Source organism: Opisthorchis viverrini, assembly GCF_000715545.1.
Source record: "Opisthorchis viverrini unplaced genomic scaffold opera_v5_126, whole genome shotgun sequence".
Lineage (NCBI taxonomy): Eukaryota > Metazoa > Platyhelminthes > Trematoda > Opisthorchiida > Opisthorchiidae > Opisthorchis > Opisthorchis viverrini.
The window spans coordinates 939,438-959,322 of NW_008751787.1; the positions used below are offsets into that span (position 1 = coordinate 939,438).

The 19,885-nt window shown below is 39.7% G+C and overlaps 2 protein-coding genes across 2 annotated transcripts in view; both read right to left on the reverse strand.

Moving 5' to 3' along the window:
• T265_06367 (hypothetical protein) overlaps positions 1-2,405 on the reverse strand; it is a gene marked incomplete at both ends in the record, with an annotated part of 8,883 nt that extends 6,478 nt beyond the window's left edge. The window contains one exon of the mRNA XM_009171608.1: positions 2,351-2,405. Within this exon, the coding sequence (XP_009169872.1) occupies positions 2,351-2,405 (55 nt within the window). The remainder of the gene's footprint in view (positions 1-2,350) is intronic.
• A 2,909-nt stretch (positions 2,406-5,314) lies between these two features.
• T265_14009 (hypothetical protein) lies at positions 5,315-5,882 on the reverse strand (the record flags this gene model as incomplete). Its single annotated transcript, XM_009171621.1, has 2 exons — positions 5,315-5,487; positions 5,777-5,882. Coding segments are annotated over 2 exons (279 nt in total), but the record flags the coding sequence as incomplete, so codon positions are not given.
• Between the last annotated feature and the right edge of the window lie 14,003 nt (positions 5,883-19,885).

Genomic DNA, 19,885 nt, shown 5'->3' on the forward strand with positions numbered 1-19,885 from the left:
TATATATGTATCACTCCTTCTACTGCTCTAATCCTATACTTGGTACTGAGGTGAATATCCATCGTGTGGATGTTGTGAGTTGTCATAGTCTGTTAAAATTAATCAATCTACAGATGATCTGGAACAAGCATGCACTGATACCGTCTGTTAAATGCTGATATTGGAATATTTTGTGTCCACTCAGGATATGGCGGTTAGCGTTGCATCGCCAAACGTATTGCAAATTAATGCTTTGTTGCTTTGCACGCATATTCCCTAAGAGTTTAACCACCAGGGATAATTTTGGCTTAATGTTGGGTTTTCACGTGATCGTTCCTGATTGATTTTTGGCAAAGTTCTCTTCTAGACGTGGAAAACGATGCTTGTAATTAGCGCACATCTCTAGACCCGTGACATGCCTCATTATTCTGTTCAGGCCACGCGCAGGTGTTTGATCCTCAGACCAGGAGAGAACAGACTTTAAACCGGTTAATATGGAATGCATACCTATATTCATAAGTCCTGCACTTCTAAAGTACTCGCGCTCATCCAAGGGCTTGTTATCTTTAATTAAAGGCTGAACATCTTCCAAAATATTGAAGCAAAGCAATATTTTAGCCTACCAGACCAACAGGCAATGGAGCGAAATCAGTTTTTTTGATGCAACTGTCGAACTATCTGCGCCAACTTTGGTAGTGCGCTTACTGTGAACATGCAAAACATGTCCCAGTACAAACGGGGAAGCGGTCGCTGTTCAAAAAGAGCACTGCGTGCCAAATAACTGCTCCAACAAACGTCAGATCGCCGTTTCTACATACATTCATTTTTATTTGGCCTGCTGCATGAATTTTAGGCGATTTAGACTCAAATAGCTTTGGTTAAACCAGGGTATTTGCATGTCCTTCGTGAAGCCTGTGAATCGCGTAAACACTCATTTTCAAGAATGAAATCTCGGGTACAAGCGCTCATATAACTTCCCGTGTGGGTCAGGAAATACGACCTACTGGCATTAATTCGTGCATAAATCGTCAACCATTTGCCGAAATATATGTGAAGCACTGTGATATATGTTACTTACTTCTAACAATACGAATGAAGTCTCTTAATTTTTTTCACGGTGAGACTCCATTTCAAATGTGCCGTCGCGATCGATTTGCCCAAGACCAATTTAATTGATTAACACACTCATATCGTTTGTCCTAATTGCGATATCCACGCGTTCAGCTATCTATAGCACCTGGATTAAACGTCAATGCATGCGTATTTTTTTTGCACTCAGACTTGCCGTATAACGCAGCTCATGCCTGATATATTGAGATAAGTTGATATGAATTGAGTCACTCAGCTATACAACGTAATGTCAAATGTAAACTGTAATTAAGTCCATTGAAGCACACCAAGCGCTGCGGTTCATCACAGTTACCACCATATTTGGATTTATAATACCTCCGGGCTGACAGGGCGAAAAACAAAAAAAAGAAAATTCGGAGTTTGTTGCACATGGCTCAAGGTATACGATCAAGCTTTGACTGGTCCTCGTGGATCCTGACAGAGAAATAATGACTTAGTCAGACAAGTGACACTTCGAACGAGTCACGTTTTTCCAGATACTGCTAAACAGAACAGAAAAAACAATATTTTGAGGCAGTGACCATCCAAAAGAAAGGGCTTAGTGGCTTGCTGCAGAGCGTATCAGTATGGCTTTGAAACTGTCGCTTGAGGAGTGGTCAAAGAACAAAGGTACGTTGTGGCGAATGTTAATTTAGTAATACCCAGTTCAAAGAAAGGGACTGATAGCTGTACATTAATTTGGTCCTTTGAATCGAATCCTTTTCGGAAACTCGTCACTGAATGTGTTTTGATTCAAAAAATATATTTTTACTTCTGAATTAAATCCAAAGCACAGTGAGCTGCTGGCATGGACCGTTTGAAATTCATCTTTTGACCTGACGGCTCAAAAATCGGTCCTACTTGACATGGGGCGTTTGACCTGTCAGAGACTGGTCACAGAGGATGAGAGTTAGATATCTGGATCGGGATTCTGCCACTAACAATAGATATGTTGGGGACCACACCGTGTTCATGACAAGATTTATTGGTATTGTGTTTATTTAGGAATTTGCCGGCCAACCTCTGAGAAATCAAGATTTATGGTAACGGTATCCGACAAATTCAAGCCAGTTTTCTTTTTGGACATAACACCAAAGTTTCTACCGCAATGAACACGCAGGTTTCTTGAAAGAACCCTCCCAATACCACCACAGTTTTAACCACCCTGATATGCAACTTCACACCGTAGAGGAACCCAATTTTCTTGTTTGTCTTCTCCCAAGAATTTATTCCAGGAATCCATGAACCCTGTGAAACTTACTGCGATCTTTGCGGTATGATAGGTCAACAAGAAATTCAACTGAGCGATTTGTCATTTTGAAATATCTCGAGCTCGAACAGTAAAGATGTTCGACATGTAAAAAGTGTCGTCCAGAATTTAATTCGTAACTATACGTTCCTTTTTGATATCTCTTTTTTGCTGTCCGTTTGGTGTAACTCGTTGTTCACTCACAAAGAACCAGCAAATTTACACTGGTGTTCTACGTTTTTGCTTTTACTATTTCGCGGAATATAAGAAAAACAATGAATCACATCAATAACCAAACGAGAGCATCCGAATTCAGACGAATGGTAAATATTCCTACTAAGATATTTTGAGCAATGAGTCGTGCTGCGCATTTCGAATTTCCATGCAGCTTTCCTTTATCAGTTGACCACTGTTTCAAAGTCTGCACAGGTAATTTCAATGGTGTAGGAAGCGTTGTTTTTTGAACGTCTAAATTTCTGACATTCTGGGCATGGTAGAGATATGCAACGCACCAGAAGTAGGAATTGCTTTGCTAGACACTAGTACTAGGGTATACATGTCATACTTCCACAAACATATAGACTGCTTGAAACTGTTCGTTTTATTCCAAGCTTGCAATCTAGCTTGTTCACCCCACACAGCTGTCTTCAGTTTAAGTGAATTTTTATCATTCATATCACACTGTTTCTGTGTGTCACTTTCTGGATATTATTTTGGCCACTTCCCATGATCCACCTGGGAACTTCATGAACCTTCTCATCACTATGGCAGCTGATTTTATTCAGTTCACCGTTGCCCTTGTAGCCGAATGACATTTGTTGTTTAAAAGTCGGGCTTATCGGGGAGCGATAAATTTGATAGCTCCGAGGGGCTGGTTTATTTGCGTCTGAACGGGAAATCTACAGCACTGATATTCCGCTCACATTGTTTCTCAGATATGATTCAAATACCATTTCTGGGCGTTATTAAGGAATTCAAGTCTGCTCAGACTGCCTTAACGTGAAAAATTATTCCTCATGTCTTAATAACATTCTAACTGCTGTGTTCTCTAATCTTTAAGTTTGAAGTTCTCCAGAAAATAATATTTTGAGTTGAAGTATTGTGGTTTTTCTGGTATTCCTCGAATCTCGGAACAGCTTAATGAATAAAATCTATTTGAGCATTGCAGTATCGTTGGTTTTTACTTCCTTACTAAATTTCGTCAGGCATAAGCATTCTCACGTGCCTGTGTCAAAATAAAATATTTCAAGTGATGGTTGCGCTTCATTTCAAAAGGGTCTGCCGGCCCACTCAGTTACCATTACCTCGAGCATCAGTGATGTTTCTTAGAACGACGAACTAAATATTGTGGTAGTACTAAAATAAAGAATAACTATGCCTATTTACCTTATACTGACCAGAATGCATGACAGTGGCATGTGGTAATCTTATCTGGTTTCCAGTCAATTTTTTTAGCTACTGTATAGTTCAAACAATTGGAAGAATGCAGATATGTTTCAAGCCCCATTTCGCAAACCACGTTTATGCGTAATAAAGCATCGCAAAATCCAACCAACACCATGTCCAATCCAACCAAAAGTATGAATAACAAATACGTTAGAAATTTAATTGTGAAGCGCCACGTCGCATAGATATTGGTCCTAACGCCCTCAGTCCAGTTTCAAAATGATGACTGGCTCGCAACTGCACACATAATGCAGGAACATTTTCCCTGCGCTTACCAAACTTGACCCAAAAAGATGTGATACAGGTATGAGACCGGAACAACATTTATCACGGAGCTCACTGCATGTTATCGAAGCACTCAACGAAGCCAATCGTCTGTTTACATCAATTTATTCTAAAATAAAGCATTGATTTCCTGGCTTATTTGTGGGTCCAAAGTAGCCAAATCCGACGATGCTGCTGAGCAAATCATAGTCCATTTGTATTCCAATTTGAATCCCTCTAGATCAACTCAAATGAGCAACCAATATATTTGCCATCAGTCTTACAGATCAAAACGGGCAATGATGGATATGGAAATGTGGTTTGATTTGTCCGCGTGTTATCTCCAAGATTTTGTTTTGAAAGAGATGTAAGCTAGGTGACTCGCACCCAGAATTGCACACAGAGGAATGGCATTTTGAATTTTCCATAGTGCATTTCCCACCGAATATCCCAGCGATCCTGAAAAGATAAAATTTGACGGGTTATGCATGGGATTATCAAGTTAGCGAAGTACGGCAGATTTGTTTGCGCAAGCTATCCAGTGGAGAGTAATTTGGCACAACTACTGCAAAAGCTGGCATCAATCCGGAAAACAGAATAGGATAAATGCCTAGTAACCCTCACAGCACTAAGTCGGCGCTGTCACCCGTTTGGAATCAGAGCGATGTACATAGAAGTTTTCAAACTCTGTTGCGAAACTGATTGTGGCAAATAGAGCTGAACGTTAATAACTATGCAGCATGGTTCGCTTCAAACTCATTATGCTCACCAGCTTAATACTAAACCTGATAATGCCTCGTTTTCTACAATAGCAATACTTCCATTGCAATGATAGAATCTCAAACATACTGTATACGTTCATCTTCTCCGGCATAAAACACGGATGCCGTGTTGAATTTTGTATTGGAATTACCGGTGACAACCCCATTAGGCTTGAATTTCTAATACAAACGAATGACACAAAATGCCTTTGTCATGACTTGCACTACGATGGATTGCATTTTGTTCCATCATTCAAGAATAATTGATTGCTTCTAAAACTTCATCCTGCTCTAAACTCAAGGAACGCAGAAATCGGCTTCACCATTTGATAAATGAAGCAATTTGCGTTTACGGCCCGTTTCATTAGTGCCTGTTTACGGATTTTCTTTGAATGATGACAAGCTGTTCAGAATAACAACCAGACCTGACAAATGACATATCCTATCTTAAAAGAGCGAATTATCGAAATAACCATTGAAGTTCAAAAAGAATGCAACTCACAAGCGGAAAGCTTTCTGCAATCGCGGTTGTGTAGCTGTAAGTGTATGTTTGTCGTGCTCTAATCGGGCAAGGTGGATTAAGCCGATCGCACACATTTGCGTTTGGAAACGTTACCAACATCATGACAGTTTTAAATATAGCGGACACTTCAACACCTGCGGCCTCAAGGTCATCAACTGAAAATAGATGGCACAATAAATGGGGTAAAATACTTTCGAATTATAAATTAAATGACATCTCATCAGATATTTTAAGATGCAGTTTATCTATATCAGCTGGTGCTGTTTGGCCGTGGCTACCAGTGGCACACATTACACAGGATGCTCAGTACTTGATATATCATTCGATAAAATATTGTCAACTTTTAGGCTGTCGATGCGACAAAGTATTTTTTACAAATCTAGCAAGTCAAAAAGCTGATAGAATAAACACGACTAGAAACGTGCAATCAATGCAAACACTTACATGCTTGAAACGTAATTTCAAAGGTGGTAGGTTTTCCCCTCTGTAGAACGCAATAGTAAGTGTTGCATGGCGTAATCGACACTGATAGCGGTTTGGCGTATTCTGAGCCTATATATAAGGAAAAGAAATACCGATGTAACATTGTCACTTTAAAAATTCTGCACCCAAATGTCGCTGACGACTTCAGCCGGGAATAATCCACTAGAGAAGGAGATTTATTTATCGAATAACATATTTTTCCCTGCCAACTAAGTCTGATTTTGAGAAAAGACGCAGGTGACTGACAGTCTTCCCTCTGTATGATATGAAACCATTCAATATGCGTTATTAAAAAATATGTTATCTGGTAGTGTTTGTGTCGAAATCATTCTTGAGATTGACTGAACCCCTCGTGTGCTCATGGCTTGCTGAAATACAATCTTCGGCGGGGTTTGCTGAAGATTCTCCAAACGTCGTGATTTTTAGCAGAATGCCTTACAGCCATGAATCGAAATCTGCAACAAATGAATCAGCTAGCTAGTCATTCGCGGAAAATTCCGTAAGATCAAACAGTATTGCCATAATAATCTCTAGTTTAGGAACGGAAATGCCATAGACCATATACCCTGTGCAAGTGAGAAATTTATTGACCCTGTACTAATTATAGCGGGCGCCGAACGTAACGCGTCCTGATAATAAAAATGTAACAGATAATAATATGACTGACCGCAGTCTATGAATACAGTAGGTTCGGCTATAACAGGCACGCAGATTATAACAGACGTAATGAACAATTTGAAAAGTTGCATATTGAAGTGCACAGCGTTTTTGAAATCGAAACTATTTTATACTAGAACTGTGTGTGGAAGATGAGAGTCTGCATGATTAGTTGACCATCGTACAGCAAATAAAACCCGTTCGATTGGAAACACGCCCCAACTTTCGATGCATGTGGAGATGTAAATCGCACCCCGATACCCAGAGACATTCATGAATACCGTCTGTTGTAAATTGCACAATGCATTCATGTGAGTCAAAAACCTTATTCGACTCTTGTGGATTAGGTTTTGTTATTGACACCAATGCAACGATGTGGGTTGATGAACGTACCTACAATACTCTACCTAGCAAATGCAACACACACAAGGAGTTGGACTGAGCTTGATAAGCAAAATAACACTCAGGTAGGTTTGTGATTCTTGTAGTAAGAATCTCGACGGTGCTTGAAACCTACACTGTATTCCATGTAAGGTATGCCATATATCAGCGAATGTTACTCCGAAATATTATTGGAAAGTCGATTTTAAAATCGTTAAAATTGTCAGATAACATCCATGTATGAGTGCGCTGTAACGTTAAGGAGACGGCAAAAAATACCTCTTACTCTGTGTACATTATCATCGAATTCGTCCCACTTTATCGCGGAATTTTGGATTCAATGTAAGAAAACGGGCAATGAGTGCTATTTTTTCTGCGAAAAATAGCGCAAAAACGTTCGTTGAAAAATGTCAAATTGAACATTTCAAGGCAACGTCCTAAATTCATGTATTCAAAAAACATGGAGAAGGAATGATCCAACAGGGCATGCAGACCTTCATGCGATTACCAAAAGTAAACAGTTGACTGCTCACATTCTCCGGCCAAGATTCAAAGTCGGAAAATAATATATGATGGACAGCTAATGAATTAAAGTCAAGGAAGCATTGGAAGTCTCATATGAAGGTTTTGTGTTTATTATTTCCATTTTTTAATTATCTCTTACAGAGCGCCTTGTTAGGTTTGTTTAAATATAAGCCGAAATTAAAACCATGGTGCACGCTTATCGTGTTTATGATTGTTAATTTAGGCATACAACTGCCTAAACGTGCCGTATGTTATTGTGCCCCATAAAACATCAGTACTAAGATAGTGTCATTTTCTTTCAGCAGTTCTCAAACAGGTCGAATCTAATAGTCATTTAACATCACAACTTTTATAAATTTGAAGCACGCCAACAAGCCACAGATTTTGCATCATAGATGCATTCGACCTAAATGTATCGCGTTCTACACTAATACGCAGCTGCCTCACATTTGTGTGAAAAACAATCATCTCCGCAGAAATGCTCGCAAATTTACCCAAAAGACCATAATCGTTTGTTCTGGATATCGCTGTATTCTTAGCAAAAACGGACGTTTGAAGAGAAAATACATACCGGTCGATGCAGCAGAACCCAATATAAATGACATGTTGCATTTCCTTCATGCATCTCGTATGTGGTTGTGTCGATGCTCCATCCTGTGCCTAATGAATGGTGAAGTTTATTGCGGAACTTGTGGAAGAGCTTTATGGTGCTTGTTTACTATTGGGCATTGCTGAACAAATATCACTGAAAGTTTAGTGAAGCGTATAAGAAAATCTTCGAAGAAAGTTTTTCAAAAATGTGTGTATGAGACGTTCAGATTCCCCACTTGTAGCTTTTAACTGCTCAGTTGATGGTCACTTATTAACTAATTTGTAGCAAGAGATTTGTTTCGTTTCATCTGGTGCTGCCACCGGGATCCGAATAGAAATCTCGTAGCAAAATGAAGTTTAGGGTGGTGATGAACTATCCTTCCTGTAGGACACTAAGGACGTTGCAGAGGCTGCTAGACTGGAAACGGACTCGGGTAGTTTGGCGGTATGCACGACACCACTCACAGATCGATCGAGGTAGGCCTTTGATATGACCAGGATGGGTCATAAGACAATAGACTGAGAGGCCGCAAAGGAAGATCTTTCAGCAGAACCAGAATCCTTGGCTTACCTCCAGTGAGTCGAAGGACGATTCAAGACGGCCGGAATGGGAACTAAATTATAATTTGCAATATGGTGCCAAAAGTAATAATCTGAACAGTCCTCTTAAGGTGTTCAATGGGCACTTAGTGACAGTCACGTTCAACGGGAACAACTGGCCAAATGCGTGTGGAGGAGCTGATGCATCTGGCACTGCAACAGTCTAAAGCACAGCTACACATTTTCACCCGCAGGAAGCGTGGGAGTATTCTTCAGTGTGAGAACTGCAGATTCAACCAAAGAAAGCAAACTAGTCAAACAGTCTGCAACCAAAGATGTGTAATCCATGAGACGCCTTTGAATAAATCAGTAATACAACTGTGGCATTTTTGAAAGCTGGAGGTGTCAATGTTGCCACGTCTAGTCACCCGTAAGTGATAACTCCTTGTTTCAAACTCCTATCGGGTGGATTGCGATTAGTGATGCGACACAGGATACTGTACAGCCGTTATCAAGATAGACGAGAAAGGACAGCTGCCTTATTGATACAAGAGCTGTTTTGCCACTTCAGCAAGTGGAATAAAACCTGAAAGCGGATCGTTCCCCTTATTCTAAAAACGGCGGGTGGACTAAAGGTTGACGGATTTTCAATGTTTTTAATGAGCCCAGGTGACGGGCCAGGCCGGACATAGGGGAGACAATTTCCGGGGGCGGCGTTTCTCGAGGGTGCAGAACCCGTGGTGAACCCGAAATTGGGTAGGCTGATGAAAATATGGTTTACTCATGCTCAAAATTCACCTAGCACCATCATGAGCCAAATTCATAACCAACAGCTTCCATTTGCAACGTTCTATCAGCATTTTTGATGGTCGAGTAGTACGTCGAAGTATTCACTGTCAGTTAATATCTGCTTTGCTTCTCCGTGGAAGGACAACAATCTGACTGATTTTCCGTCTAGGTCAAAAGCTTGAAATGAAGCTTCGAAGTTGTACCAAAATCTTTGTTATTGAACTGCATCCCGGAAGGTGGGTGCCACTGAAGTGAATGGAGTTCGTATTGAGATAGATTGGTTGCTTGTAAGCGGTGGCCAACAGAAGTAGGAATTACGACAGGAGTCGCTCACCGGAAGGAACCCGTCCGCATAACAGTGTTTCGCAAGTTTTGAACATTTTCTGATGACAACCAATGGAAATAAACATCCTGATGAAGACGAAAGCATGCTGCACTTGTCGGCAGCCGTACCAAATCAACGATAGAAGATGACCGGTGGAGTGATAATACACCACATCATGGTAAACAAGAAGTAACTGTAGTGATCCTACCCGATCAGACATTTCGATTATACAGCAACAGCTGGGCATCAGACGGCTACGGTCGGTATTCCACCACACGAGAGTAAACGGCAACAACTGAATGGATAGGAAAGAGCGGGTGATCGAACGAGGAAGAGAACTTGCTGATAGCGTTCGCATATCATGAAAGGCGTGTATTGACGTCTAATATTGATCCGGTATGCGAGAAGTGTGTATACGCGTCAGACCTAGGTGGTATCAGCTACATCGAATTAGTTAGTAGACCTACAAACAGCAATCAAATGTAGATTGCCGAATTTTGGCAGCTGGCATCAGCACCCTACCCAGTGCGAAAAATGAATCCGTCTGAATTGACGTCATCAGTTGTTTCGACAAAAATAAAAGAGGTCGAGTTCAACGTAACAGGTAGTCAAGTGCAAATAAGCTTGTGAGGCTTTGTAGACATCAAACCAATAATCAAGCAAAAGCAAAACGTTCATATCAAATTTGATAACTTATGCCGATTCTCTATGCACATGCGTAAGAAAATCACATGCTGCAGTTTTCGTGCATGGGCGAACAGGTTTTCGGTTGCACTTTAAATGTTGCTGGGAATTACATGCTAAATACAGGCAAAAGATCAAATGTTACAGGGATAGTGATGTTCATTCTACTACCATTTAGTATTTTTGTGTTTTTGAACGCCAAGGTTATTTGCATAAGTGATTAATTTTTGTCTTTTTCAAAACATGTCTTCTTCAAAATTCCCCACAACCATGCTGATAATTCAGGTACCAATTAGGTATGTCATATTTTTTCATTGTGGCTTTTGCTGCACGGATTTCGCCGTTTTTGAACCATATTGCGCGTTCGTACCGCACACATTCAGCAGTAGATAAGATGCATGTACCAAATTTTAGATGAAAGAATTGATGCAAAAAATATTATGGTCATGCGTTCAAGTAGTGCTCTTTGAAAATCCCTTTTGCATCTCCGGATCATCGACACAACCTAAACGGTACCACCATCGATTAGACATATTCAAATGTATCTATTTATTATAAGAGTTCTTTCGGCTTTTGTAGTGTCAGTTTTATACAAGGTATATAGTTTAAATTGGAATTGCGTTCAAAATTCATTCATTTTGGGACAAAGAAATACCGAATGTTGGAAGATAAATTTTTGGTGAATGAGCCAATGAGTAATGAAGAAATCCTCGTAGAAATCGGCTAGTTTTAGTAGTCAGTTTAATCTGAAGTTTCTAGGCATATGAAAATGCAGCAGATTTCAACACCCATGTGCCTACTATCGGGAACTCTTTTCGGAAGATGTGGTCTACGCTTGCCGGCTACTTTGTTCAGCGACTGTCGTGCGGCCACAGCAGGGGAAATTTCGTTACCCAGCTGACAGGTAAAAATGACGACACACGTCATCAATACGGGGAATAACAGCATTTGAAAACGTGATCTTGTCTCTATCGTCATGCCACACACTCTTTACTCTCCACAGCACCCCAGCTGTCATACTTATCTGCGTAAATTTGAACTATCCATTCACAACAGTTACTGCGATCCATTTTATTAGGAATATTTCGTGAACCCCGTAAACATTTTGCGGAAAAGACAAACGTTTAGCGTTACAACTTGCACTGAGTAAATGTAGTAATAAATTTCTAATGGAACGTCTATAGTTTACAGGATGTTTCTAAGTCGGCGTGGAACATACCGCAGTTAAAACATATTTTCTGAGAAATAAGGATTGCTTTTTATTTTTTCCAGCATCCATACTTGCTTATATATTTTAGGACACTAATAATTTAGCAAGCAATGTTCCTGCGCTCGTTTCTGACTACGACGTTTTGTCGCTGAGAGTGGAGTATTTTGTTGCTATTATATGGTGCTATTAGTTGGGGAACTCCTGAGGAAAGAGATATGCTTGACTCGGGCCGTACGATTATTTTGTTCCTGCTAGCGGATGTACAGAGCTCTATACTCTACCCTCATGGTGTTTTTTGCAACGTTTGATGGGCAAAACCTACTACGAAATTTGGATAAACACGAGACGACATCCCAAGGTTTTGGCCGAGACGGAAACTCTACCGTATATTTACGAAATTTGCGACTGGCAGATGGCGGTATTTTGAGCAACCGCATCGTTGCTAGGCTTGAAGTGGCCAAAAGTGAATGGAATTTAAATTCTTACCAATTGTGAGCAAACGTTGAACCGGATGACTCTCATGGAAATGTATCAGTTTCGCACATAAGAGAAGACAATTCACATTGAATGGAAGATCTGCTCTAGTGTCTGCATGCGTGTGAACAAAATTACTAGGCGAAGGATAATAAAATATATCAACAGCATTTATTGCATGGATTTTACTGAGAAAATACGTGCCCACTTTCCCGAGGATTCCACAAAATCATCTTCAACGCGTTTACCACCACGTAACAATTGCAAACATGCTGACCCATTTTCCGAATTTTTATCGTTTCTCATTGCACTTCTTCAAACCCACCAGGTTAATTTCTTACAAATTGATGCGCGTCAAGTGCGCGCATGGTTGGTTCATTCATCGTTCACTGCCTGGTAAGTTAAAAGTCTAGTAATGGTGATTTTTATGTCAGCCGTTGAAAATCACGGTCAGCTATTCTAAGTGGATATTTTGAAAGAAACATGACCTAATGAAGGTACCGAAATATTGGCGGAGGCGCCATTTGGGTTGTAGTTTAAAGTAGATAATATTATATCAGAAGAACAATTTACAAACAGGCGCGCTGAATCTCTTGGTGCAACATTTACCATGTGGCTGCAAGTTTATTTTTGGGCGTCCGGTTTCGCACCGTGTTACCTACCACTAAACATGTGATTGGTTATAGACAAACAGTTTTGCGGATGTAGAAATATTCTATTGTAATCACTGCTACCCATTTTGTTGCATCCGTCACATGAAAGCGGCACCTCCAACATGTGGTTTGCAGTAAGGTGGTTAAAGGATGAAATCAAAAGGGCTGGTACAATTTGAGCTGTATTCATTTCCAACAAATAAACTCTCTTATGCTTTGATGTATATAGAAAGGAGGCAGTAATCGTCACGCGTCGACAAACTGCGCTATATCGTTGGTTTGAGAAAGTCATCATGTTTAGTACCTTGAACGATTCAAAGAGGGATAATCTGAAGACGTTTCATCATACCAGCTAACGTACCACGCGGAATAACAAAGTTTATATCTCATTCCCCTCATTCAAATCTGTCACAAGAGGCCCCGTCTTTGATTAAACTTCAAAAAGATGTATCCGTGTATCCTCTCGACCCAGAAATTCGTTTCGATTGCAACCAGAAATTTCGCCGAATCAAGTAACGGCAATCATGTTAATTGCACCCCAGGAAGAGGCATTTCAGCTCCGATTTACTTCTTAAAACTTTATTTCCACTTCTATAATACGCAAAGTTATCCCCTCTCAACTAAAATGTGTGCTTTAAATCTTGCCTAAACTCTGGACAGCAGTACTTGCTTTATTTATTGTAGCCAGTTTGAGCCCATTGCTTCTACTAAATCATAGTAATTACACATCCTCCCACTTGATAAATGATTTCAGGAAGTGAATGACATCAACTATCTTGAGAGAACTAATGATGCTGCAAGTATAGGTAGTCACAAGTTCACATTGAGAGTTGCACCCATGGAAAGTATGGACATTTATGCCCAGCTTTCATTTCAGGGATCATGAGTTCCGGACATCTTGATAGCTGAATTTTGTTTTGAACACAATGACTTAACTTTTGGCTTAACTTTCCTTATACTGAGCCGCTAACTAGCCTCTTTAGAACACGCATTATTGACCGACGAGACGTGACGCCATTTCAGGCGACTCATCAAGAAAGCTTGCACCCACGAGTGCCTGACCCACCCCAACGTGCGCAAATTCAAACCGTCTCACAGAATTTTTTAAATGTTTTGCTGCCCAACAACGTTTCATCCACGAACGAGTGTGAATAAATCTCCACCTTAGAATGCAATGACACAAGGGAACGTACACACGGTAATGGGATACGTTTTATGTACACGTGCATTTTTTCCTATAATGTAATGAGATGTTCGCGTGAAGAAAACGGGGACACGAAAACTTGGAATGGACGTTTCGTAGCGCATTTTCGTTGTAGAATACACCTCACAGCGCACTGTGAGTCAGGCAAATACAACAAACACAAAGATTTCTCCCAAGGAGTTACAGAAGTTGCTTGATAATATGTCATATGTTCCAGGTTATTTGTTTAACGACACACATTTCCGAATAACCTGATTACGTCGCAGTCAAAGCGGCGGCAGAACTATTGCTCTTTTCGTGAAGAACCTCGGAGGTAATTGCGAAATGTGCGCTTTTGGGCTAACAACTGTGGTGCCGTTTCTGATGTTTTTATAGAAAAGGTGAACAATGCTTTGGAGAAAATCGGATTTATAAAATTTTGTTGCGATAATAACTACAGTGCTGTTGTAGCTAACTACTTTCAGCGTAGAAATGAGGTAACCACTTTTTAGTAGGGCTAATGCTTTTGTCCTAAAAAGCGTAATTTTCAACGGAAAAAAGGCAGTGCAACTGAGTTACTTGGAAAGACCTAGTACTTTATTTGTTGAGTGCCTGGAGAAAAAAAGAAAACCACCAGTGTCATCAGCTCAAAGAAAGCTATAGAAAAGTCATTCAAAACCCGAAAGCAAATTCAGGTATTCGCCAATTCAGTGGATAAGCTTGATCCCCGAGTTATCTTCATTAAACACCGAGTTCAGCATAGGGGAATTTATACACTTCGGTCTACATAAATGAATTTATAACGGGATAGTACTTTTGATAATTTAGCAGAATTTTGAGCGAATCAATCGTCGGCTATCTTGCAACATGTTCTGGTAAATGTTAGTGAAGACTTGGATTTCAACTGCTTGTTCATGGATCTATTCAAATAAATATTCAAATAAATATAGGGACTAAGCACGCTGGTTCAGTAAATTCACCAACATACAACGCGAGCGAAAACCGTATTCATTCAATGTGCATAAATGATTAACCCATCAGAGCGCTTAGTCAATCATGCAAGCTTCCTTACGGTGCATTGTTTATTTGGTTTTTATTAAATTTGTTTCATAGTATTTATTTGGGTAACCCCATGAATGATATATGTCTGTGTTTAACTCTTCAAACCATGCTTTGTTAGACGAGTCCCAATTTGCTGTAAATACTTACGTATCAGGTGAGGCAGGTCTTTATGCCTGAATTAGCAAATTTGTTGCGAAACTAAAACTTCTGCAGATGGGGATAATAGTAGGGATAATAGACGAAATCCACGAGACCAATGGTTACAACGGAACCCCCGGCTAGGTGTTTAGATACCGTGGATAAAAGACTGGAAAACGAATTTTAGGTGGTAAGTCTAAGTTAATCTATGAGGCTAAAATCCTGTAAAGGTTCCTGACTAACGTATTTGACCATTATTAACAGGCAACTTAGGAGCTGGTTAGGAACTCAACGTCTGCACCTAAACAAGTTACTTACATAGGCGGAAATATAGCACAAATCTGTCAGCGACATTGGAACCTACCACGCTTTTTAGGGAATATACGTGCTTTCTTGCGTGATCTCTGATTACAAAAATGCAGAATCCTTAGTACCCATTGAAAATTTGACATATGAACAGCAACAGACTGTTCATACACTTTGCAAAATTTTGTGAAGATCCTGAAAATACGTCTGTGTTCTCATTTACCGGAAAACGTGCGGCCAACACTTGGTTGGAATTGATGAAATGTTATCGGAATCCCCCAGCTGTGATAAAACTCGGGTCGTCCCAGAGAGCAAACCAGCTTCAAACCAGATGAGAACGTTATTATATACAATCAATTTTAGCTCAGTGTGTGCCCACTGTGCACAGTGTGTTGCCGGATTCGGATGCTGATTGACGTTTTTTGCAACAGGTACATCCGATAAAAAACAAGATTAACAAAACTCAAAATGACGCATCAAAAACTTTTACTTCTACTCTTTTACCGAGAAAAGAAATCAGTGTTTCACAAGCGAGTATCGTAATACGATGAGATGAAGCAGCGCTTGTTGGTCACACGAATCAATGCGAAAGTTGGACGACGATAAAATCTATTCTCTAGGGTGGAATACAGAGCTTGTTCCAAAGAATATAAAACAATTTATAAAGAAATTAATCTTTCCCAAATTTCCAGGACACAGCAATGAGTCCTAACACAACATCTGGAATTGTGAGTTTATCTGCGTGGAACGAACGGACAGTAGTCGCAATCTAAATATATTTCAGATGTTCATCTTTAAGGCCCTGTATAATGAGACCGGTCGCCATTGAGCACCGTTATGTTGTTTTAATGCCAGTTCAGACTGAGGTTCTAGGTACACACCCCTAACTAATGTAGGTCAATCTATTGTTTTCGAAGATCATTTTTATTGCGATGCACTCTTTTACAACTACTAACAAAGTTAAAACAATTGTACAGTGTCTCTGAGATTTTTTGATTTCAGAGCCGAAATTACCATTAAGGTTTGCAAATATCTTCACACTGTCGACGGGTAAAAGGTGAATTTTTGGTTTGTACCATTTTTGTATTTTTGTTAACTGATAAAATTTTGGGTACATACAAGCCACACCATATTTGGTCATGTTCCAGGTTCGCAACCTTTTGATTTCAGAGCCGAAATTACCATTAAGGTTTGCAAATATCTTCACACTGTCGACGGGTAAAAGGTGAATTTTTGGTTTGTACCATTTTTGTATTTTTGTTAACTGATAAAATTTTGGGTACATACAAGCCACACCATATTTGGTCTTGTTCCAGTGTTCGCAACCTGAACTTCCTGAAAATTCATCTGGGTTTAACGGGGACAATAATATTGAGCAACCCTATGCAATAAGGTTTTAGGTTTACCAGAGGTCCCCTGAAGGGTATAAATATTTGATAAGATATAATATCCCAACGTGGGGTACATGCAATAGAAACCAAACGACTTGAAAAGTCGCTCATGGAACAAATACATAAGAACAAGTGAGCTTTTCACAAGCCAGAATGACGTGCCTAAGTGAATCGAACTTCATCCTCAAAAAGCTTGTTTATCAACATACTTTTCCCTTGGTATATAGTGTTTATTCTTTACAAGCGAAGTGTCAGCAGCTGTGGTTACTAGATAAAATAATTACTGAGCAAACATTTTGTTATCGTGACATTACAAAAGGCGTCCTACATGAGAATAGATCGTTCTGGTCAAAGCGTTCAAACTATGCTGTAATCAGAAGCTTGTGTTGTGGACGGGTACTTTCGAGATAGCAACCAACTATGTGTCTGATCAAACCTTTAATTTATCACTATTCCCGGTTATTCTGAACGGTTTCCGGCATTAACAATATAACAAGCACTAGTGAAATTCGGTCGGACTAGGTAGATTTTTATGGTCGCTGAAAGCAACAATGCCATTTTTATCAACACATATAGGTTGCACCGATTTCAGTAACTTACCTGTATCCTGAGTGCGCGTAGATCACAAAGAGTTGGAGACTCCTCGATGTCCGTCTATGGTTTTAAGCGATTAGCATTCAGGGCCTCATTGAACTTGGCCTAAATGTGCTAAATCGTTAAGTTCTATAATGCATTTTTCACGCTCAAGCAATGAACAATATAACTTCTGACTCTGTTCGTATAATGTAAGCCAATGAGCAATTTCCCAACCAAAATATTTCTTCTAAGTACTTAAAAACAAATCCAGCAGAAATATTCAAAACAGCATTCCATCAAACTAATGTAAAGCATATATCCCGAAAACAACGCTTTAGGCCTAAAGCGAAGTAATTTCAAAATGAGACAAAATTTTCGCGTCTTACTGGAAATGGATAGCAGGTCGAAGGAAATTCACATTATTTATCTGAGTAGACATCACTATTTCGGATGAATATGTAGTCTGAGCGTTTTGGCATCTGTTATGTTAAACTAATCAAATCGTTTTGGGGAGTTGGAATGTCCCAGCCTTACCTGATAGTCTGTGTCATTGGTTTGACAGAGTCGAAGTTGTTTTACCTTGCTGCATGAATGTTATCGTGGTCATCACTAATTTATCACAGAGTGTGGGATATTTACGTTTACCTCCTGCAGGCTAAAGTTTTGGATGTTTTTTTAAAAAGGAGGAGGTGCCAGTATCATTTCTTTATATGTTTGCGCAATGCAGCATTGGCAAAACAAATTATATGTCAGTACATCGCAATTTGTGAAAGGAAAAACACATGTAGGTAATCAACCTAGTCCCTGCTTGCCAAAAATATGCAAAGTAAAAGACCGAAGATTTTGACACCAATAAAATATTCAAGTGCGTCCTGGACAGTCATGGATATGATTTTGAGCTATTAGTGAGTATGGCACAATTTCACGGCATCGCTTTGTTCTTGTCTTTAAAGCATCGTAAACCTTAAAGTCATTAATATATTAATGCCTAGTTTATAATACATTGGTCTCAGGCTACCGACAATTTGGCGGTGTAATGCGACGTCATTCTGGGGTGTCGTTATATCCTCAGGTTGGCTGAACTTCAGATGTTTCTGTACAATAGGTTTTTGCGAACGTATTTGTTCTGGTCTACATATCGGAATCCAATATTCTGCAAAGTTGTTCTCTATTCGCATCACACGATGTGCGACGCAGGAAGTCTGTTGAAATTGCGAAGATATATTTCCAAAAAGGATTACGGTTCTATAATGCCTTTTAAATGGCAGCAATTTTTAGATCCTATCACATTAATCTTTGTATGAATGTGACATGTCGCAACTTAAACCACATGGACAACTGGGGTAAATAATATCGGATTCACTTCAGCAACAATCTCTGCTTTTACTGTAAAGTGCTTTTGGTCGCATCGGAATTATCAGTTGACTGCTTAAACCTTCTCAACTATATAATTTACCCCAAATTCACCATAAGCCAGAGCGTTCCAATTTCATTGATCTATTAACCATAATGTTCGGCACCTATCAACCCGCGCCAAATCACACTCAACTTTGTAGAGTTTGAGCAATTCGCCTTGATGAAATTCAAGATCTTTGAACGACTTTGCGTAGAAAATAAACCTGCCAAAATTCACGCATTTGCATAACGTGGTCTAAGGTCATGTATCAACTTACACCTATCTTAGTGATGGTGTGACCTTGAATTAACCCAGAAAAACGAGTGCACAAATCCAAAAGACCTCTAGGAGAAGGTTTCAGAGCCACATGGCAGTGTGACTTCCGTGGAATGGAAGATGCACATTTTCAACCTGGTGGCTTGCGCTTTATCCAGTTCTACGGCTTTTTATGTGATCTTCATCAGCTTCGAGTACTGTGGTTAGTTTTGTGAACGTTTTTCAGGTTTATGCATACGCTTAGAAGACATTCCGTGTTTGTATACACACGCACAGCGTAATCAATATCTGCAGGATTATTTTCTCTAAAGCAGGGTTTTCTTTCGCCACTTGGTGCTCGAAGTTGACCCAGTGTAAAATTTTTATTTCAGCAATGTGTGCGTATTTTCGTATATGTCGGTAGTCGGAGGTAAACACAATCGATTTCATACTAGCTGCATTTCGAAAATTAATGGGAATTTCTATGAGGTGTGATTATAAAACGCACATGTGGGCCATGCAACGCATTCTCATCCGTAGGATTTTAGGTCTTCGCTGCTGATAAATGTCTCATGATAATATTATCTATACGACCACAGTCACTATTTTGTGGTAGCAAACAGAAATATTTTACGATAAATGATAAGACTAAAAGCATCGTATTGCCTCAGGCTAAGTTTGACGGTTTTATTTATCCGGCGAAATCTAAAATACCTCACTCAACTGTGGTTAAAATATTGTATTGTTGTCTTGTCCTCTAATATGCAGGTTCATGGGACTTGACTGTGGTGTCAGTCAAAATCAATCCATGCGACCTTATTCCATGCGTTCTGGTTGTGCGAAAACCATATTTGATTGAGATAAAGTTTACTACAAGAGAGTGTTCCTAGGCTTTCCTTAGTTCGTAGTAATTGATCCTTCTTTGATCTGTTGA